Raw genomic sequence first — 24,459 nt, forward strand, 5'->3', positions numbered from 1 at the left:
CACACTTTCTTCCCCTGGCTGTGTAGAGCTGCTGCTGTCTCTGTATGATTGATCTCAGTGCATCCACAGGGAAGAGGCAGGGAGGAGGGTTTGGGTGGGAGCAGAGTGGGTGTATTCGACACAATGGGTGTGTTAGATAAGCTAGACACCGCCCTAGAGCCACAAAGAATTCTGGGACTTGTAGGAACTGAACACAGGAAGTCAGAGGAGAGATTAACCCCATCAGAGCTGGAGCCAGCAATGACCGTGTGCTGCTAGTGCACAATAAAAGGTAATTTTGCTGAAAAAACATAATAGATGTGTTGAGGGGCACATATTAGCAAGATTTATCAGAAAAAAAAAAATCAGTTTTGGTAACTGGACAACTTCTTTAAGGACAACATGTCTGTTTTTCTCCAAATTCATCAATGCTTCCCACTCCACCTGACTCAAATTAGATGACACCTTACTATTGAGGTTTTAGTCTTCCAAGATCCTTTTCAACTAGCTGCAGGAATAAGTCAATTTTACCATAGTCCCCAGAGGGTGGCATCTTAGTACTTTTCCTTTTTAAATCGGTAAAGGGACCCTTTCCTAGTTCTGGCAATTCATCATTAGCAAGATCCATCAAATCTCCAAAGACCTCTATATCCTCCTCCTCCAATCCCAGAGCGAGACACTGTTCCTTGTTATTGGATTTAAAAAAAATTTTCCACTTTAGTTTTCGACAAAACAGATTTAGATCTTTCACCCAGGTAAACAGGTTAAAAGGTGTGGTAGGAGCAAACGATAAACCCTTCGATAGTAATTGAATTTCCTCCTTTGAAAGGTGCTGTCGACTCAGGTTAACAACTTGTCCTGAGTTTACTACAGTTAGGTCCAGAAATATTTGGACAGTGACACAAGTTTTGTTATTTTAGCTGTTTACAAAAACATGTTCAGAAATACAATTATATATATAATATGGGCTGAAAGTGCACACTCCCAGCTGCAATATGAGAGTTTTCACATCCAAATCGGAGAAAGGGTTTAGGAATCATAGCTCTGTAATGCATAGCCTCCTCTTTTTCAAGGGACCAAAAGTAATTGGACAAGGGACTCTAAGGCTGTGTGCACACGATGCGTTTTTTACCGCGGAAACGCTGCGTTTTGAACCGCAGCGTTTCAGTGGCAAATTGCATGCGTTCAGCTTTCCCAGCAAAGTGTATGGGAAAGCTGAAAAATCAGTGCACATGCTGCGTTTCTTTCCGCAGCGTTTTGGATGCCAAAAATCGGTGCGGAAAGAAAAGCAGCATGTCACTTCTTTTGTGCGTTGTGGCTGCGTTCTCTCCCCCATTGAATCAATGATGCGGGTCAGAACGCAGCCACAACGCATGGACCTGCTTTTTTGTTGCGGTCCGCGGGCTTTGTCGGCACGCCAGAACGCAGGCATTTACCTGGAAGTGAGGTCAAGAGGCTTCCTGTTGACCTCACTTCCTGGCAAAGCCCCCGGTGTCGCCAAAGTGCCCGCCCCGACCCCCGAGTCCCCGACCCCCCTCCCGAAAATCCAACATGGCCGCGCGCACAGTAGCGCACCGGCCGCCCTGCTCCTATGATTTCTGTCGCATGTGCAATAACACATGCGACAGAAAACTGTTCCCCAGGCCCTGCCCGTTCACCCCCTATTCCCCCCGGTGTCATACATACCTGTCCGGTCGCAGCGCTGATCCCCCGCGGCCCCCTCCTCCTTCAGTGCACGCTGGCCGGTCACATGTGCAGAGCAGCTGACAGCCAGCACAGTGTTCAGTGTGAGCTGTGCTGGCTGCTCGGCAGTCTGCAGCTGTGACCCGGGGAGAGTGGGTGCAGATTTTTGCACCCACTTTCCTCAAATGGAGGGTCTGCCCTCCTAGAAAATGGGGGATACGTTTCCTGAACGTGCCCCCATATTCTAGAAGGTCCAGAGGCGACGTGGGACATCCATATGGATTTCTGCGGACCCATTTTTTTTTTTATTAAATTGGAGAACAAGGGAATGATTTGGGGAGTGTTTTTTCTAATAAAACATTTTTTGTTGTCTTTTTTTGCTTTTGTTTACTGTCAATTAGTTATGTCGGGTGTCTGATAGACGCCGTGACATCACTAATTGCTGGGCTTGATGCCAGGTGACATTAAACATCTGGTATCAACCCCATTTATTACCCCGTTAGCCAACGCACCAGGGCGCGGGATGAGTTGGGGCGAAGCGCCAGGATTGGCGCATCTAATGGATGCGCCACTTCTGGGGCGGCTGCGGCCTGCTATTTTTAGGCTGGGAAGAGTCCAATAACCATGGCTCTTCCCACCCTGAGAATATCAGACCCCAGCTGTCAGCTTCACCTTGGCTGGTGATCTAATTTGGGGGGACCCCACGTTATTTTTTTTTTTTATTCTTTATTTATAAATAAAAAAAAAAACATGGGGAGCCCTCCAAATTGATCACCAGCCAAGATGAAGCTGCCAGCTGTGGTTTGCAGGCTACAGCTGTCTGCTTTACCCTGACTGGCTATCAAAAATAGGGGGGACCCCACGCCATTTTTTTCATTTTTTTTTTTTTATTTTTTATTGGATAAATACTAAGCTAGGCACCCTTTAGTGCCACATGAAAGGTACTAAAGGTGCCAGCTTAGAATATGCAGGCGGGGGTAGGACGTTCTATATATTTGACATCCCTTCATCCATTGACGCTTTTTAGGCTGTGTGTCCACAATCAGGGTTTGCAGCGTTATGGGCGCTGAGTGTTTTCCCTGCGTCCATAACGCTGCGTTGTGCAGTAGAAGCACAGTGGAAGGATTTTTGGAGATCCCATGCCCACTGTGCTTCTTTTCTCCGCAGCATAAACTGACCGGTAGCGTGGCTTCCCGAGCCTCAGCATGTCAATTTATGCTGCGGAGATGAGTGTTCTCTGCAGGTAGCATAGAGCTCCACAGCAGCCTGAACCCAAATCGTGGGCATGGGCAGCTGCAGGAAGGCTGGCACTGTGTACTAGACGCCGTGTCGCTGGATCATGGCCACATAGCCTTAGGCCCCTTTCACACGTCAGTGATTCTGGGACGTTTGTGCTTTTTTTTAAACGTACCAGGATCACTGACATACGCAGACCCATTATAATGAATGGGTCTGCTCACACGTCAGTGATTTTTCACTGCACGTGTCTCCGTGCGGCGTACCCGCGTGTGCGTGATTGCCGCACGGAGACATGTCCATTTTTTTCTGGCATCACTGATGTCCCACGGACCACGCAGTGGTGTGATCCGTGAAACACGTGCCAGAAAAAAACGTGCTTTTAAAATAAAAAACATTTTAACTCACCCGGCGTCCAGCGATGTCCTCTGCAGCCCGTCCTCCCTGTTCCTTCTGTGCCGGCTCATTATTGTCGCGCATATTCATGATGCACGACACAGCCGACCCGGAAGCAGCTGCTGCGGGTGTCAGCGCCGGCCGGATGCTGCACCGCGGGAGCGATCAGCACCATGGAGAGCGGGAGCGGGTGCAGGTGAGTTAATCTCTAAGTGCAATCATGGGCCACGGAGAACGGAGCCCGGATTGCACTTAGACAACCCACGTGTGCCGTGATTCACGGCACACGGAGGGACATGTGCGTGTTTTACACGCCAGTGAAAAACGTCAGTGTTTTTCACTGACATGTGAAGCGGGCCTAAAAGTGAGAATATTGTTGCTACAGCAACATTTTGGGTGAAGTAGCTGTGGATTCAAAATGCTTAATATACTCCTGAATAAAATCCTTGATGGGTGCAGATTCCAAAATGGGGTCACTTGTGGGGGTTTTCTGACGTATAGGTACCTAAGGGGCTTGGTGCGCGAAGTTTATTTCAACTTTTCCAAAATTCAAATGGTGCTCCTTCCATTCCAAGCCCTCCCATTTATCCAAACAGAATGTGGAGAAGGAAATGACATCACAGGTTTTTTTTTCCAAAGGTCTGTGTTCAACCAACTTTATTATCACTGACAAGTCTTAAAAAACGCACCTAAAAAAACGCATGAAAAACGCATGAAAAACGCATGCGTTTTCGATGCGTTGTTTCTCAAAAAGCATTGTTTACAATTCTCCCCTCTGCCAGAGGGTGCGTTTTTTTCCGCGCGGAAAAAAAAGCAACGTGTGCACATACCCTTAGGGCTACAATTAACTCTGAAGGCGTCTCCCTCGTTAACCTGTAGTCAATGAAGTAGTTAAAAGGTCTGGGGTTGATTACAGGTGTGTGGTTTTGCATTTGGAAGCTGTTGCTGTGACCAGACAACATGCGGTCTAAGGAACTCTCAATTGAGGTGAAGCAGAACATCCTGAGGCTGAAAAAAAAGAAAAAATCCATCAGAGAGATAGCAGACATGCTTGGAGTAGCAAAATCAACAGTCGGGTACATTCTGAGAAAAAAGGAATTGACTGGTGAGTTTGGGAAGTCAAAAAGGCCTGGGCGTCCACGGATGACAACAGTGGTGGATGATCGCCGCATACTTTCTTTGGTGAAGAAGAACCCGTTCACAACATCAACTGAAGTCCAGAACACTCTCAGTGAAGTAGGTGTATCTGTCTCTAAGTCAACAGTAAAGAGAAGACTCCATGAAAGTAAATACAAAGGGTTCACATCTAGATGCAAACCATTCATCAATTCCAAAAATAGACAGGCCAGAGTTCAATTTGCTGAAAAACACCTCATGAAGCCAGCTCAGTTCTGGAAAAGTATTCTATGGACAGATGAGACAAAGATCAACCTGTACCAGAATGATGGGAAGAAAAAAGTTTGGAGAAGAAAGGGAACGGCACATGATCCAAGGCACACCACATCCTCTGTAAAACATGGTGGAGGCAACGTGATGGCATGGGCATGCATGGCTTTCAATGGCACTGGGTCACTTGTGTTTATTGATGACATAACAGCAGACAAGAGTAGCCGGATTAATTCTGAAGTGTACCGGGATATACTTTCAGCCCAGATTCAGCCAAATGCCGCAAAGTTGATCGGACGACGCTTCATAGCACAGATGGACACAGATGGATACAGCCAAAGCTACCCAGGAGTTCATGAGTGCAAAAAAGTGGAACATTCTGCAATGGCCAAGTCAATCACCAGATCTTAACCCAATTGAGCATGCATTTCACTTGCTCAAATCCAGACTTAAGACGGAAAGACCCACAAACAAGCAAGACCTGAAGGCTGCGGCTGTAAAGGCCTGGCAAAGCATTAAGAAGGAGGAAACCCAGCGTTTGGTGATGTCCATGGGTTCCAGACTTAAGGCAGTGATTGCCTCCAAAGGATTCGCAACAAAATATTGAAAATAAAAATATTTTGTTTGGGTTTGGTTTATTTGTCCAATTACTTTTGACCTCCTAAAATGTGCAGTGTTTGTAAAGAAATGTGTACAATTCCTACAATTTCTATCAGATATTTTTGTTCAAACCTTCAAATTAAACGTTACAATCTGCACTTGAATTCTGTTGTAGAGGTTTCATTTCAAATCCAATGTGGTGGCATGCAGAGCCCAACTCGCGAAAATTGTGTCACTGTCCAAATATTTCTGGACCTAACTGTATATCTATTGTACTCGGCCCTTGTTGAGTAGATTGTTGGGTACCTGCTGTCCTAAAAAAGGCAATGGTGCAGAGGAGGGTGAGGCAAAGGATGAGGCCATTACACCTCCAGCCGCTCCTACCCCCTCTGTCAGTATATTGTTCCTTGTATTGCTCCTGGTCCTCACAGCTGGTCCCCATCTCTCTCTGGTCTCTCCATCCTCCTCTTCTGTTCCGTCCACCCCCTCCCCTGTTACCTGCTCTATAGTTCCTATTTACTCCCTCTGAGTCTAATATATCAGTCTCAGATGATGATATTTCAAGGATATTTTTCGTTACTGTGGAAAAATTATAGGCCTTTTCAGTCTGGAACTGGTTATAATGTCTCTGAAATTGTGTATGTTTTCTGGATTTTAGTTTATTTTGATACCTTTCAATATCACCCTGCAGAGTACTCTCCTTCTTATTAAACTCAGGGTTCGATTTAAAGCCTAGTGTTTTTTCAATCAGGGTATTCAAGGTCCTCTCTGCCTCCTTGAACAACTTCCTTTCCTCCTCCAAGAGCAATCCCATAAATCTCAAGGAAGAGGCTATCGACTCTGCCTGCCAGGCCTTCAAAAGCTCCTTACTACTTGCCCTTGGGGAGGGATTAATATTGATACGTAATCCCTTAGGTACAATATTATTCTTAATATAGTTCTCCAACCCCTTGATTTCCCACCAGGACTTTAGATATTGTTTATAACAAGTAGTTAATTCCTTAAAGGTACCACGTATATTTGGAGTAGAACTAAGGGTGAAGTGATCTCCCTGCAGGGAAAAAACCTCCTCTGCCTCACTATCCCATGAAGTGATATTAATTGGCCCAGTCAAAAAACTAGCCATACTATTAAATTTCTTTTCAAACTTACTTTGATATATTCAAGGGGTCACTTTTATCTCAAAATATTAATAACCCCAAATTTAATAAAAAATTCCTTTATTGTACAAAAAGCTAAACAGACTCATAGACATATAAACATATAAAGTGTCTCAGCTGGATTCAATCAATAAGGGGATAGATGCATAGCAATACATAAATCATCCCTCTTTCACAATCTAATACATATTTCTCATCGTTCCTCAAAGGGAGAAAAAGGTTTATATACATTTCCTATCATTATTCACATCATATATATATATATATATATATATATATATATATATATATATATATATATATATATATATATATATATATATATATATATATATATATATATATATATATATATATATATATACATGTATTAAACCTATTTGTACTCACTGTCACACAATGGTTTAAGGAGCTTTATACAGAGACAAAAAATATATATTTCGTCTCTATACCTAGCTCCAACCCCTATCCAGTTTAGGAGACAGTAACATCACATTAATGCATAAGTTATCCCTGGTCACTCTGTTTTGATACTTATATGACCACTACTCAACATCCCAATCACATCCTAAACTGGTCACTTTTACAGAGGAAAAACAGGGATAGCTTTAAAACTGAGCGCATCCTGGAATACCCAAAGTTATTCCTAACAGAACCAACACCCAATATATAGTGTAACTCATCTAATGAACTGTTATTTTGGATATCATGCACCCTATAAAATGCCAAAAAAAGGTCATTCACCACAGAACAGAGAACCAATATCGGCCCAAAGCCATCATCTGGACTGTAAGAAAAAAGATTTTTTCAGTGAAGCAACAAACACATATAAGCCAAAGATGATACAAGATAAAAAAAGTCCAGTAACCATAATTTGATCCCTAATAGGATTCTTGATAGATGAAATATTTCTCACATATCCACTTGAGATCATATAAGATAATATCCTTCTTCATAGAGACAATTAATTTCAGACATATGTCATGTCACAGGTTCCTTATGGTAATGGTTAGACACTCTGTGCTTGATAGCTCCACACTCTTGGGATACAATTTACACCTTACACCTCGACGCGTTTCCCCCTTTGTATAATAAAGCCAAAGGGTTCATCAGGAGGTTTTATTGATCCATGAGTTTAGTATCAATATTCGATATGGATCTAAGAAAAGAAGAGAATTTTAACAATACAATAGATATATTCAATGTCACTTACCCCAAAAACACCTCAGATTAAGTATGGTATGCAAAACCGGACCGAGGTGTAAGGTGTAAATTGTATCCCAAGAGTGTGGAGCTATCAAGCACAGAGTGTCTAACCATTACCATAAGGAACCTGTGACATGACATATGTCTGAAATTAATTGTCTCTATGAAGAAGGATATTATCTTATATGATCTCAAGTGGATATGTGAGAAATATTTCATCTATCAAGAATCCTATTAGGGATCAAATTATGGTTACTGGACTTTTTTTATCTTGTATCATCTTTGGCTTATATGTGTTTGTTGCTTCACTGAAAAAATCTTTTTTCTTACAGTCCAGATGATGGCTTTGGGCCGATATTGGTTCTCTGTTCTGTGGTGAATGACCTTTTTTTGGCATTTTATAGGGTGCATGATATCCAAAATAACAGTTCATTAGATGAGTTACACTATATATTGGGTGTTGGTTCTGTTAGGAATAACTTTGGGTATTCCAGGATGCGCTCAGTTTTAAAGCTATCCCTGTTTTTCCTCTGTAAAAGTGACCAGTTTAGGATGTGATTGGGATGTTGAGTAGTGGTCATATAAGTATCAAAACAGAGTGACCAGGGATAACTTATGCATTAATGTGATGTTACTGTCTCCTAAACTGGATAGGGGTTGGAGCTAGGTATAGAGACGAAATATATATTTTTTGTCTCTGTATAAAGCTCCTTAAACCATTGTGTGACAGTGAGTACAAATAGGTTTAATACATGTGTGTGTATATATATATATATATATGATGTGAATAATGATAGGAAATGTATATAAACCTTTTTCTCCCTTTGAGGAATGATGAGAAATATGTATTAGATTGTGAAAGAGGGATGATTTATGTATTGCTATGCATCTATCCCCTTATTGATTGAATCCAGCTGAGACACTTTATATGTTTATATGTCTATGAGTCTGTTTAGCTTTTTGTACAATAAAGGAATTTTTTATTAAATTTGGGGTTAATAATATTTTGACACTTCTATGAAAGCGCCATTTTCTGGGGTGGCTGCAGACTGCAGTTCGCAGCAGGGGTGCCCAGAAAGCATGGGCACCCTGCGCTGTAGATTCCAATCCCTAGCTGCCTAGTTGTACCTGGCTGGACTAAAAAAATTGGGCAAAGCCCACGTCATTTTTTTTAAAAATTATTTCATGCAATTCATGAAATAAAAAAAAAAAGGGCTTCCCTATATTTTTGGTTCCTAGCCAGGTACAAATAGGCAGCTGAGGGTTGGGGGCAGCCCGTACCTGGCTAGCATGCAAAAATATGGTGAAGCCCACGTAATTTTTTGGGGGGGCAAAAAACTCCTGCATACGGTCCTGGATGGAGGATGCTGAGCCTTGCAGTTCTGCAGCTGCTGTCTGCTCTCCTGCATACACTAGTGGATGGAGTATGCTGAGCCTTAGTTCTGCTCCCCCTGCCTCTCCCTCCAGCATACAGTCCTGGATGGAGCATGCTGAGCCTTCTAGTTCTGCAGCTGTCTGCTCTCTTGCATACACTAGTGGAGAATGAAGAACATATTGAAGAAGGAAATGACAGACCTTTTTTTTTTCTTCAACAATCTTTATGACATTGTTCACTGATAAAAAAAAACGCATAAAAACGCAGTGAGCAAAATTGCAGCAAAACGTAGCAAAAAACGCACCAAAACGCGGTAAAAACGCATGCGTTTTTGCCACGTTTTTTTGCCACGGGTGCGTCTTTGCGCGTTTTTTGACACAAAAAACGCACAAAAACGCTGCGTTGAAATAACTCAGTGTGTGAACTTAGACTTATTTTGACTTTTCAGTTTTCTTTAAAACCGATTAACTTCAACAGAATTGCAATAAACTGCAAAAAAAAGACCATTCCCCATCTGCCGTGATCTATCCCTCAGCTGTGCATGGCTGATGGCTCTAATATACAGATAAGAGCCACCGAGCCCATCCTCTAATCACCCAGAGTTGTCACCGCTCGTTACTAATTATTTTACTGATGAAGACTGATGAATTTGACTATTTCAGTACATTTGTTATTGTCTATACTCACACTTATTCACTATTTATTGGCTTCATCTTTAACACCATACTGTACATACACACATCTAATCATATTATAAAGCTTCTATGAAATCGTCATATAGACACAGATAATTATGAAACGACATCTATACTTTGATTATTTACACACACACACACACACACAGATTAACTTATTACATCTGGACAAACGGCCCATAGCCCAGCCCTACCCTCACAGTCCCCCCTTAATAAAATATCTGTGACTGTTGTCAACCTTAAATTTTTAAAACTTTATCATTTAGACATATTTCATTTGGAACTTATCTGTGAACCACCCCTGTTGTGAATACGTTTTCCAGTTTGGAGCTCCCTCTTGTGGTCCGTGCTGGCGGTGCAATTGATGTGTGGAAGGGAAGCGACACACCTGCAGAGGACTGGCAATCAGGGTCTGATTGGGCTATTTAACTTAGTAGCTTTCTCTTGTTACTTGTCAATTGCTCCTGTGTGTCCAGTACATTCTGCAACCAGCTCTGCTCACTTCCTGAACTTCCCTCAGATAAGTTGTCTTGGACCTCTGCTGTTTGTTTACTACCTTTTTGTTGTTCTGCTTTGATACTATGCATGATTCCTAATTTGTCTGTGTGGAGTTCGTGGTGGAATGGGATCATTCCCTGCTGGGAGTGTCTGTATACTTAGCGCCATGATTCTGCAAGATTTGTGTTTTGTCATGCATGGTATTATTCAGTCCCTCATCTGTATTAGTGTTTTTTGGATTCCAGTAACATCTGAGTGCTGGTACAGTGGAGGAGAGGTTTAGTAACCTCAGGATTTTTTCATATCAGTAGTGCTAGTATTCATTAGGGTTTTTACGGCTGCAGACAGTTGGGCTTTCCTATCCTTTTCTATAAAGATAGTTTGGGCCTCACCTTTGCTAAAATCTGTCCTTTCTGGCTTTGTATTGTGTTCTTCTATATCACCGTAGCCTTTACATGTGGGGGGCTATCTATCTATCTTTGGGGACTACTCCGAGGCAGATTAGCTTTCTTATATTTCTATCTGTGAGATTATTTAGTTCTCCGGCTTTGTCAAGGCGTCCAGGTCATTGTAGGCACGCCCCACGGCTAATGTTAGTTGTGTATCAGGATTAGGTCTGCAGTCTATTAAGTTTCCAGCCACTCTGTTACCTTTTTGTGATTCCGCATTATTGGATCCTCCCCGGTCCCTGAATCATAACACCCCCCCGCCCCCTTGGTTGTAATTAAATGTAATTGGTCCAACTATAGATGTAATACTTTCATTAGGGCACATTATCCTGACCAAGGAAGGTTGAATCTAGATCTTAACTTGAGATCAGCACATAACCACAGACAATCTGTAGCAGATGTTTTTTGGCTATTTTTCCAGATATTAAACGAGACGGAGGATACTTACATAACGTATTTTTCGTTTTATAAGACGCACATGATTATAAGACGTAACCCCAAATTTGGTGAAGGAATAGAGAATTTAATAAATGGGGTCCATCTTATAATGCCAGTATCCGTCTAACAAATCATATACCGTATATACTGGCGTATAAGACGACTTTTTACCCCCTTAAAATAATGGCTACAGTGGGGGGTCGTCTTATACGCCGGATATATACCTGGGTGCTGTAGTGCGCCGCTCCACTCCGTTCCACGCTTGGATTCTGCCTCCATAGCGACGAGGGAGGAACTTCCTGTCACCGCTGCTGAATGGCAGAGCGCTGGCCAATCAGAGGCAAGCAGCTCTGCCTTGACGTCAGCGCTCTAGCAGGGAAGTTCCTGCCTCGTCGTTATGGAAACGCGATACACAGCCCGGCCCCGTACTGGTATATCATACAGCATATATACTGGTATATATACAGCGGATATATAGCGTATATATAGCAGGGGGCCGCACTGTGTGAGGAGGTGTTTTTTTTTTTCACTGTCCAGTATAACCAATAGGATTAGTGCAGTAACGCCAGATTCCCCTCGCATCCATGCAGGGACATTAATGAAGAGCTTACATGCTGGCCCCTGCACTAATCCTATTGGTTATACTGGACAGTAAAAAAAACACCTCCTCACACAGTGCGGCCCCCTGCTCTTAGCATACTGAAGCATACTGAACGGGGGTAGTCTTATACAGTGAGTATATCCCAAATTCTATATTTTTAGGGCAGAAGTTGGGGGTCGTCTTATACGCCCAGTCGTCTTATACGCCGGCATATACGGTAGGTTATATGTCCCTCATAGCCCCCCGTCCTAAAATTAGCCCCATTAATCTGGATATGGCCACCTTATATTGACTATAGCCCCCTTGTGCTGGCACACGTCCCCCAGTGATGCCACATGTCCCTTATGCCTGGCACACGACCACTGTGGCTGGCACACGACCACTGTGGCTGGCACACGGCCCCCAGTGATGCTACATGTCCCCTATGGCTGGCATATGTCCTCTATGGCTGGCGCATGGCCCCCTGTGGCTGGCACACATCCTCTATGGCTGGCACACGGCCCCCTGTGGCTGGCACACGTCCTCTGTGGCTGGCACATGGCCCCCTATTGCTGCACATCGCCCACTGTGGCTGGCACACAGCCCCCTATTGCTGCACATGGCCCACTGTGGCTGGCATACATCACCCTGTGTTAGATATCGCCCCCATGCTGCTGCTTATAGTAAAATAAACTCTTTCCTTACCTTCTCCAGCACTGTCCTCCCTCGTGTCTCCCTCCGTGTGGTTGAGCTCCGGCCTCCTGCACTTCCTGGTTCTCAGTGCTGGTCATGTGATCGGTACAGCAGAGTGACATCTCTGCGTGCCTGATCACAGCAGCAGGAGGGAGACCGGGGAGACACGCTGGAGGAGGTTAGTAAAGCGTTTTTTATTTTACTATGGGCAGCAGCATGGGGGCCACATCTAACACAGGGGGGCATGTGCGATAAAAGGGGAGCACATGCACATATAATATGTGCCGCTCCCGCAGCCCTTCACCGCGGTGCCGTTTCAGCACCACGATGATGGACAGCGGCTCTGCATATTATATGAGCAGGAGATCTAATGCTGCAGCCGTCACCAGCTCACCAGCCTCTACCAGCCTCCCTCAGCCACCACCACCGCTCCAGAGTGGCCCCCACCTCCCCTGGAACCTGCAGTATATAATCCGTATATTCAGATTATAAGACGCACCCCCTACTTTCCCCCAAAATTTGGGGGAACAAAAGTGCGTCTTATGAAGTGAAAAATACGGTAGTTACATAGTTACTTAGGTTGAAAAAAGACCTAGGTCCATCTAGTTCAACCTTCTTCAACCAGTTCTACATTTGGTCACTAAGTCATTTATAACCAACAATGTTGTGTCTACTGAGGAAATCAGCCAGCCCTTTTTTAAAAGCTGTTATAGTATCTGCCATTACTACCTCTTGTGGTAGGGCATTCCACAGTCTGACTGCTCTAACTGTAAAGAACCCTTTCCTATTTAGCTGCCGGGATCGCTTTTCTTCCACTCGCAGTGTTTGCCCCCTGGTCCGTAGTATTGTCTTTGGAAGAAATGTCATGTGCCAGTCCTTTATATTGACCACACATGTATTTATACAAATAAATGAGATCTACTCTGAGACGTCTTTTTTTCTCAGCTAAACATATCTAACTTTTTCAACCTGTCATCATATGGGAGACCTTCCATTCCTTGTAGTAGTCTAGTTGCCCACCTTTCAACTGACTATAACTTCTGAATGTCCTTTTTAAAATGTGGAGCCCAAAACTAGATCCCATATTCCAGATGTGGCCTTACAGGTGATTTATAGAGGAGTAACAATACGTTGGGATCACGGGATCTAATCTCTATTTTTATACACCCTAAAATCTTGTTTGCTTTAGTAGCTGCTGCTTGGCATTGAGTGCTGCTGCTCAGCTTATTTTTAATGAGAATACCCAAGTCCTTCTCCTGTTCTGTAGTCCCGAGTTTACTTCCATTTAATGTATACGCAGTTATAGGATTACTCCATCCTAGGTGCATTACTTTACATTTATCAACATTAAATCTCATTTGCCAAGTATCTGCCCATTCTGACATCTTATCCAGATCTTTTTGTAATATTGTACTATATAGATAAGTTTATAATATCCTACATAGTTTGGTGTCATCAGTAAAGACTGACACTTTACTATCAATCCCATCCACAAGGTCATTAATAAAGATATTAAAAAGAATCAGTCCTAGCACAGATCCCTGCGGCACCCCACTGCTGACTATAGCTCATTTAGAGAAAGTACCATTTATGACTACTTTGTTTCCTATCTTGTAGCCAACGCCTTACCCAGTTGCATATAGTTTCCCCTAGTTCTTGCTTCTGGAGCTTTAGTTTAAGGCTATTATGTGGTACAGTATCAAATGCCTTTGCAAAGTCTAAAAAAAATAACATCAGCTGCATTACCAATATCCAGGTTTGCACTTCCCCCCTCATAGAACCCCAACATGTTGGTTAGATATGACTTAGCTTTCATGAATCCATGCTTTTTTTGAGTTATTATATTATTTTTGCAATATATTTTTGTATGTCATCCCTTAAAATGCCCTCAAAAACGTTGCACACTACTGATGTCAGACTTACTGGACGGTAGTTGCCTGGATCCAGCCTCTTACCTTTCTTAAATATCGGTACCACATCAGCAATCCTCCAATCCTGAGGAACCAACCCTGTTAGAAAGCGAGTCTAAAAAGATGAGACACAGCAGTCTGTTGATTACGGAGCTCAATTCCCTCAATATTCGTAGATGATGCCATCTGGCCCTGGGGATTTGTCACTGTTTAATTTACTCAGACGCAGGCATACTTCTTCTTGTGTTAAATTAATTATATCGGGTGGTGAACTTTGATTTTTCACTTGGTACAGTCAGTTCCTTGGTGAACACTGATGAGAAATAACTATTTAATATCTCAGTCTTTTGTTTGTCCTGTATAACTAACTAGTTATTATATTTTAAATGGCCGATACTATCCTTTGTTTTCCTTTTGGCATTAATGTATTTATAAAAGATTTTGGGATTTATTTTAATATCCTTGGCGATTTTTGTTTCAGTAGCTAATTTTGATTGCTTGATGTCTTTTGTACATTTCCTATTGATATCTTTATACTTCTGAAATGCTATTTCTGTATTCTCAGCCTTTAAGATTTTAAACGGCCTTTGTTTGTTTTATTATACTTTGTACAGTCTTATTTATCCAAAGTGGTTTCTTTTTATTCCTGGACATTTTATTACCAGAGGGTATACGTTTTTTACAGGACTCTAGTAGTATATCCTTAAACTTACCCCATTTATGTTCAGTATCCCCAGTTACCATGACTTTGTCCCAATCTACACATTTAAGCTCTTCCCTTAATTTGTTGAAATCAGCTTTCCTAAAATTCCAGGTTTCAGCATTTCCCCTTTGAAATGTTCTATTGAATATTACATTGAAGCTTACCATATTATGATCGCTGGTGCCCAAGTGCTCCCAGACCTGTAGATCTGAAATTGTGTTTGGTCTGTTTGACAGGACCAGATCTAGCAAATTATCTCCCCTGGTCGATTCATCTACCATCTGAAAGAAGAAATGGTCTTAATTGTAGATAAGAACTTACAGCTTTTAGCACAACCAGTAGATTCTATGTCCCACTGTATGTCTGGATAGTTGAAATCCCCCATATTAAGAACCTGATTATTATTATTAGCTGCCTTTTCAATTTGTTGCAGCATTTCACCCTCTATTTGTTCAGGTATGTTAGGAGGCTTATAGCAACTCCAATTAGAATTTTTCCATTATTCCCCTCCCCATGTACATTTACCCATACGGACTCTACATTGTTGCAGTTCCCCCCAATGTCATCATTCAACACAGGTTTTAGGTGACATTGGGGGGAACTGCAACAATATAGAGTCCGTATGGGTAAATGTACATGGGGAGGGGAATAATGGAAAGATTCTAATTTTGGTTGGTGTAAGTCTATCCAGGGCCACCTCGTGAACCTTGGTGATCTGCTCTTGATAAAGAGCCAAAGCGTGATGAGGCTTCATGTGAACAGTTTGTGACGCTGATTCAGAGAAGCCTTCTGAGATCATGGGTGGAATGGCAGCCGCTCTCTGCTTCAGTTGTTTCAGGTCCATCGGTATCTGAGATGTGACGTTAACTCGCGTGTCACTGCCAGTGCTCAGCAGACTGGACCATGGAGACATTAACCTGATGTGATGGGCTCTTTCAAAACTTTTCCCGATATTAGAGAGTCCATAGCTGGCATTTTATATTAAGGAAAATCACTGAATATATTCATATATGAGTCAGTAGGAAACAAAAACATTCATAAATATATTAGGCTACATCAACTAAACCACATATTTGGGTCTGTGATATGGCTGAATTAAGTATTTCAGGTTACTCAATTCATACCCTCAACAACAGAAGCTGACGTCACTGGAGCAGATCCCAGATAAGATGTGACACATTTGCAGAAGACTTCATGTGACAGAACAGCAGAAAACCAGAGAACCCATAAAGGGACTCCATTTTGGAAATTATAGCCTTCAGTGACGCAGTGGATGTTGGAGTGAAAATTGCAAATACAGTATATCACAAAGGTTAATACACCCCTATTTTTGTAAATATTTAATTGTATATTTTCATGGGACAACACTGATGATCTGACACTTTGATGCAATGCACAGTAGTCAGTGTACAGCTTGTATAACAATGTAATTTTGGTGTGTCCTTTAAATGACTTAGCACACTTCCATTAATGTTAAAACTGCTGACAACAAACATGAGTACACCTCTAAGTGAAATTGCCAAACTGTGCTCAAAATGACAATATTTCATGTGGTCACCATTACTTTCCAGCACTGCCTTAATTCTCTTGTGCATGGAGTTCACTAGAACGTCACAGGAGCTACTGTATCCTCTTCCATGATGATATCACAGATCTGGTGAATGTTAGAGACTTTCTGCTCCTCCACCTTCCATTTGAGGAGACCCCACAGATGCTCAATAGGGTTCAGGTCTGGAGACATGCTTGACCAGTCCAGCACCTTTACCCTCAATTTGTTTAGCAATGCAGTGGTCGTCTTGGAGGTGTGTTTGGCGTCGTTATAATGTTGGAATACTCTGTTTTGCCATTGACAGATGATGGAACTGAGTGGGAGCTTGTTTTTGTGGGAGAGGAAGTTTATATTGGTATCATATTCACCTACATAACATTTTAGGTGGTGTACCATACTCTACTGGTTCATGCCATGAGGTCTTCTATTAGACTGTGAGCTGTTATTGTCTTAGCAAATAATTCTATTTTACTACATAACTTGCTGTTTCTATGGACGTTTTAAGTAGAAATGTTTAAAAATATTAATTTCAAGCATATTTTATGAAAAAAATAACAGGTTTTATTCTTAGCAGATGGCTGTACCACGAGACCAGTGGGACAACTGACATCTTCAATTTATAAATCAGATGACTTTGAGATCACACAAGATTCAACTAAAGCAAATGCCATTATTCCAGATATCCCATCTTTCTTTCACAGCAAAGATCTATCATCTGATTCTATGAAACGGGTCCTCTCTTCTGAATCATTACAGACTACTAAAATTAATAAAAGTCACAAAAGAGGCATTAGAAAACCAACTGATCTTAAAGAAAAGGAGCCAATTTCACAATTAAAAAATGGAAATAGTTTTCCTCCAGAAACATCATTTGTAAAACATCAAAAAATTCACACAGAGGAGAATAGATTTTCTTGTTCCATTTGTAAGAAATATTTTAATTATAAATCAAACCTTGTACAACATGAGAGAACTCACACAGGGGAGAAGCCATATTCATGTTCAGAATGTGGCAAATGTTTTAACCTGAAATTAAATCTTGTTACACATAAAAGTACTCATACAGGGGAGAAGCCATATTCATGTTCAGAATGTGAGAAATGTTTTATACAGAAATCAAAACTTGTTATACATCAAAGAACTCACACAGGAGAGAAGCCATTTTCATGTTCAGAATGTGGGAAATGTTTTATCCAGAAATCACATCTTGTTATACATCAAAGAACTCACACAGGTGAGAAGCCTTTTTCATGTTCAGAATGCGGGAAAAGTTTTAGCCACAAATTAAGTCTTGTTAGCCATGAGATAATTCATACTGGGGAGAAGTCATATTCATGTTCAGAATGTGGAAAATGTTTTAACCGGAAATCAAGTCTTGTTACACATCAAAGAACTCATACGGGGGAGAAGTCATATTCATGTTCAGAATGCGGGAAAGGTTTTAGCCACAAATTAAGTCTTGTTAGCCATGAGATAATTCATACTGGGGAGAAGTCATATTCATGTTCAGAATGTGGAAAATGTTTTAACTGGAAATCAAGTCTTTTTACACATCAAAGAACTCATACGGGGGAGAAGTCATATTCATGTTCAGAATGTGGAAAATGTTTTAACCGGAAATCAAGTCTTGTTACACATCAAAGAACTCATACGGGGCAGAAACCTTTTTCATGTTCAGAATGTGGGAGATGTTTTAACACCAAATCAGATCTAATTAGACATCAGAGAACTCACACAGGGGAAAAGACGTTTTCATGTGTAGAATGTGGGAAATGTTTTGCAAGTAGATCAACTCTTCTTTATCACCAGAGCAGTCACAGAGAGTAGAAGCATTTTTCATGTTCAGAATGTGGGAAATGTTTTCCCCAGAAATTGCATCTTATTAGACACCAAATAACTCACACAGGGGAGAAGCCTTTTTCATGTTCAGAATGTTTTAAACACAAGTGGAACTTTCTTAAACATCAAAAATCCCACACAGGGAGTATCCATTATCATACCTAGAATGGGAAAAATGAAAACAAGGAAACTCATATTTTCTTGACCATCAATAATAACTTGCACAGGGACAAAATAAATATTTTATTGACAGATTGTCCAAAAATCACATAACAGACAGTCGTATAATTAAATGAGGAAGGGAAATTACTTTGGAACTTACCATATTTTTTGGACTATAAGATGCACTTCTAACAAAAACTTTTCAGTCATAGGATCAATCACATACCCTGTAAGGGACTGTAAAATGGGGTGATGTGTACACAGTGTGTGTGTGTATATAAATGTATATACAGTGAAGATCACAATTTTCTAAAAGTTGCGATCACTGTGTAGTACTACGTGATTATATGCTAATATGAGGAAATTCACAGTATTTTAAACTTATTTCATAAATTGTTTTTTTTCAAAAGCACATAAAAATGTAAATGAAATAAATGTAAATAAACACTGATCAAAATTAGAGAACACTTTCAGATACCTGCAAGTTATTGGTGTTAATCTGGCACCTAGTGCTAATTTCCTTAATTATCTGACAAACCCTGTTGGCAGCCTAACTTTTGAGTTTGCACTGACTTTGCAGAAATGTTCTGCCATTACAAAGTGATTGAAACACACCGGCAGCAGGTTATCCATATGAAGGCCTAAGGGGTAACCCTAACAGCCCTAGCAAGAGAATTTGGTTGTTGCAAGTCTGTGATTTGGAGAATATTGCATCTTTCCAACATCACGAACTCTTTCAATTCCCCAAAGAAGACTGGTCGCTCTCGCAAGAGAGGACAGGATAATGTGGAGAATCTCCATGGGTAATTGTTTCAGCAGTGCAGCTGGAATTGCTCGCCAGTTCAGCACCAAACAGGGTAAGGATCTGTCTCGTCATACAATGTCACGATGTTTAAGAGCATTTGGATTGAAAGCCCACTCTGCAGTGACCAAACCTCTCATTAGCAGAAAGAATCAAAAGGCTGAACTCACCTTTGGTCAGGAGCATGTTGTGTGGACAGAGAAGAAGTGCTCCATAGATAGCGATGAAAGCAAATTTAATTTATTTGGGTCTGATGGGAAACATTATGTTCGTCAACGAACTGGAGAAAGACTAAACCCAAAGTGTGTTAAGAAGTCAGTGAATGGTGGTGGAGGACGTGTCATGGTTTGAGGAATGTTTTCTGCAGCAGGATTTGGACCTCTCATACAGCTACATGGAAGAGTGAATGTAAGTGTGTATCAGAACCTTCTTCAACAACATGTGGTTCCTTCCTTGCGTTCATCCCTCAATCATCCAGCAATTTTCATGCAGGACAATGCCCCCTGTCATACAACAAATTGGGTAAAGCAGTTCCTTGAAACAGAAAACAATGAAATACTTGCCCAGTGTCCTGATCTAAACCCAATAGAAAAGCTCTGGAACATCCTTGGTGACAAAGTTATTACATTGTTTCTGAAAAAAGCGAGTCATCAGACATTGTTCTCTAATTTTGATCTCCATTGTATTTAGTAGAGCTGTATGTAAATGTGCTTATGTAGCAGAACTGAGCGTGCATATACTGTCCATGCAGCAGTGTTGTGTGTAAATAAATTTACAACTTTTATTTTCTATATATAATGAAATATAAATTGCTTTTGTTTTTTAACCCCTTTACGCCCAAGGGCGTACCGGTACGTCTTTGGTCGCCTATCTCCAGTTACTGCGGGCTCTGGTGGTGAGCCCGAGGAAATCTCTGCATATGTTTGGGTATCAGGTGTGGGTATCAGGCTCAGGTGTATCGGAGATCCACCCGCACCTGTTAACCCTTTTAGATAGCGCTGTAAAACACTGACAGCACGACTTAAATGGCCGCAGTGGGGATTGTGCCATTTCCCACCACCATCGGCTGTCCCGTGACATGATCACGGTGCGCCAATGTGTTTCCATGGTAGCGCGGGGTCAGCTGATGACCCCTGACACTGCCATGGTAAACTTCCTGGGAGAGCCGACAGATCGCCAGCACTCACAGGAAGCAGCATTTCTGAAATGCTTAGGAAATCGGACTATGCAGTGATAACGTCCCCTAGGGGACTAGGAAAATAAATAAAAAATGTTAATAAGTTTTTAAAAAATAATAGGAAGAAAAAAATAACAAAAAAACCTAAAAATTCAAATTACCCTCCTGAAAATAAAACAGTTAATAAAAATAAAAAAAACTACGCATATTTGGTATCAAGAAAAAAGAGAACAAGAGTTTATATAGAAGAAATTGTACAAAAAATTTTCTTATAAAGAAGGTGAACATCCATTTAGTCTAAAAACATATTAAAACACCAGGACCATGCCCCGAGATAGATAGACACCACTTAGGGACTCATGAAACTAATTACATTTTATGATTGTACAGATGGCACAATCATCATAATATCAGAATATAGTATCTCCATAGTGGACTATAACTAGGTACAACATGAAGTCAGATCCACTCAAAAAGCTTAAAGCATACAGAGATGTAATACTGGAGTAGGGCATGCAAAAGTGGCGGTGGTAAAGCTGAATTCGGTAACAGGTCACAGGAAATGGAACCTCGAAATGCCCAACGCACGTTTCGATACATCGGTTTTCAATCTTCATCAGGGGACAGGTGCCTCTAATCTCTAAGTGCTGTCTATCTATCTCGGGGCATTGTCCTGGTGTTTTAATATGTTTTTAGACTAAATGGATGTTCACCTTCTTCATAATAATTTTTTTTGAACAATTTTAGCACTATAAAACTCTTGTTCTCTTTTCTCTTAATACCATGGTTCTGAGTTTGTGCTGTATGTGGGGATTTAGCAGAATCCATGCCCACATCCAAATTTGTATGGTGTTATGGAGTTTTTTGCTCAAATATTTGGTATCGCTACGTTCAGAAATGCCTGATCAATCAAACTATAAAACTAGTTAATATGATTAGTACACGGCGTGGCGAGAAAAAAAATTCCAAACACCAAAAATTGTGAGGGGGGTTTTATTTCCACAAACAGGCGATCAAAACATAGCATGTGCACAAAAATGATTTAATTAAAAACGCCAGCTCAAGACGCAAAAAAAGCCATCACAGACCCAGATCCCAAAAAATGAGAACGCAACGGGGCTCGGAAAATGGTGACAAAGGCACAACTTCTGAATTTTTTAACCCCTTAGATAAAAGTAAGACTGTGTGTACATGTAGCAGATTTTTTTTCTGCAGAAAAAGCATGTCTTGGCAGAAAGAAGCTGCTGAAAAAAGCCCCGTGTGCACAGCACTTCAGGAGTCTCATAGACTTTGCTGGGAAGCTTTTTCCTTGCAGTATTGATTAAAATCTGAAAGGAAAAAAGCATGAAAAAAGCAACGTGTGCACAGAGCCTATGTTTGGTATCTACAAACTCGTACCGACCTGAGGCTTCACACCAACATGTCAGTTTTACCATATAGTGAACACTGAGAAAAAAGACTCCAAAACCAATAGCGCAACTACACTTTTTTTCTGCAATTTCACCGCACTTGGATTTTTCCCACCATTTTTCAGTGCACTATATGGTAAAAATAACGATTTCATTCAAAACTACAACTCGTCCTGTAAAACACAAGACCTCATATGGCAAGATTGATGGAAAAATAAAAAAGTTATGGCTCTTGGAAGAAGGAGAGGAAAAAATTGCCTGGGGGTGAAGGGGCTATTCACTAAGGTAATGGTGACAAAACAGTTCACATTGTAAGTGAAGACCACGGAGTGAGGACACTAGATAATGATATCAGGCACCAGGAGCGGTTTACAAGTGTTGCAGTGGCGTAACTAGAGTTTGATGTGCCATGGTGCAAAATTTGGACCGGGGCCCCCCCTCCACGTACACCGACACTTATGGGTACTTTGCACGTTGCGATATTGCACCTGCGATATCGTCGGGGTCAAATCGAAAGTGACTCACATCCGGCGCCGGTAACGATGTCGCAACGTGTAAAGCCTAGGAGAGAAGATGAACGAGCGTGAAACAGTCAAAAATCGTTGGTGATCTGTGTCACATCGTTCATTTTCATTATGTTGGTGCGTCCGCAGGTACGATGTTGTTTGTCGTTCCTGCAGCTCCACACATCGCTGTGTGTGTGAAGCCGCAGGAGCGACAAACATCTTACCTGCACCTGGCGTCCACTGGCAAGGCGGAAGGGAGAAGGAGGGCGGGATGTTTACATCCCGCTCATCTCCGACTCTCCGCTGCTATTGGCCAGCCGCTTTGTGACGTCGCTGTGACGCTGAACGCACCTCCCCCTTGAAGGAGGGATTGTTCGGCAGTCACAGCGACGTCACCAACCAGGTAAGTGCGTGTCCAGCTGCCGTAATGATAATGTTCGCTATGGCAGCTCACACTACATATCGCATGTGCGACGGGGGCGGGGGCTATCGCGCTCGGCATTGCTAGCATCGGCTAGCGATGTCGCAGCTTGCAAAGTACCCCTTAGGGTACGGGATAGTGACACTGACACTCGGAGTACAGGATAATGATGCTGACACTTGGCTCTAAAGGCCGCTTTACAAGCTGCGATCTCGCTAGCAAGATCACTAGCGTGCGTACCGCCCCCATCGTTTGTGCGACACGGACAAATCGCTGCCCGTGGCGCACAAAATCGCGTGGACCCGTCACACTACTTACATGCCTAGCGACGTCGCTGTGACCGGCGAACCGCCTCCTTTCCAAGGGGGCGGTTCGTGCGGCGTCACAGCGACGTCACTAAGTGGCCGCCCAATAGAAGTGGAGGGGCGGAAATGGGCAGGATGTAACATCCCGCCCACCTCCTTCCTTCCTCATTGCCGGCGGCCGCAGGTAAGGTGAGGTTCCTCGTTCCTGCGGTGTCACACATAGCGATGTGTGCTGCTTCAGGAATGACGAACAACATCGTACCTGCAGCAGCAACGATAATTGGGAATAGGGGGGCATGTCACCGATTAGCGATTTTGAACGTTTTTGCGACGATTCAAAATCGCTCATAGGTTTCACACGCAATGACATCGCTAACGCGGCCGGATGTCCGTCACAAATTCCGTGACCCCAACGACATCGCTTTAGCGATGTTGTAGCGTGTAAAGCGGCTTTTACCCTCAGCACCCAGGTTTCCCATGATCTGAAATCCCTCTATCAGCACTAAGCTTTGCCATGTTCTGATATCCATCTGGTCCTTGGCACCCAGCTTTCCCATGCTCTGCTATACATCATTCCCTCAGCACCCAGTTTTCCCATATCAGAGCATGGGAAAGCTGGATGCTGAGAGATGTACATTAGAGCATGGGAAAGCTGGGTGCTGAGGGTAAGAGCCTTTTTACCTCAGCACAAAACATTCCCATCCCATACTTGTATCTTTATCCTCCCTCGTATATAGTTCTCCAAATACAATAATGGTCCCCACATAGCCTTCCATATAGTATAAAGGGTCCCACATAACCCTTCATATATTGGAATGCACCTCCATAGTCCTCCATGTATTATAATGAATTTCCCATAGTTCTCCATGTATTATAATTCACCCCATATTTCTCCATATATTATACTGCACCACAGTCCTCAATGTTTTATAACACACCTCCATAGTCCTCTATGTATAAAGTAGCCTCCATAGTCCTCCATATATCATAATGTAGCCCCCATAGTCCTACAGTGCCTACAAGTAGTATTCAACCCCCTGAAGATTTAGCAGGTTTACACATTCGGAATTAACTTGGCATTGTGACATTTGGACTGTAGATCAGCCTGGAAGTGTGAAATGCACTGCAGCAAAAAAGAATGTTATTTCTTTTTTTATTTTTTTTTTTTTTTAAATTGTCAAAAGTTTATTCAGAGAGTCATTTATTATTCAACCCCTCAAACCACAAGAATTCTGTTTGGTTCCCCTAAAGTATTAAGAAGTATTTCAGGCACAAAGAACAATGAGCTTCACATGTTTGGAT

At 42.0% G+C, this 24,459-nt stretch overlaps 1 protein-coding gene across 1 annotated transcript in view; it reads left to right on the forward strand.

Annotated features, from left to right (window-relative positions):
- LOC142313105 (uncharacterized) overlaps positions 1 to 20,154 on the forward strand; it is a 327,654-nt gene extending 307,500 nt beyond the window's left edge. The window contains 1 exon segment of the mRNA XM_075352090.1: positions 17,111 to 20,154. Coding sequence (XP_075208205.1) covers positions 17,111 to 18,540 — 1,430 coding nt within the window. The 3' untranslated portion in view covers positions 18,541 to 20,154.
- Positions 20,155 to 24,459: the final 4,305 nt, after the last annotated feature.

This window comes from Anomaloglossus baeobatrachus, chromosome 5, assembly GCF_048569485.1.
Source record: "Anomaloglossus baeobatrachus isolate aAnoBae1 chromosome 5, aAnoBae1.hap1, whole genome shotgun sequence".
Classification (NCBI taxonomy): domain Eukaryota; kingdom Metazoa; phylum Chordata; class Amphibia; order Anura; family Aromobatidae; genus Anomaloglossus; species Anomaloglossus baeobatrachus.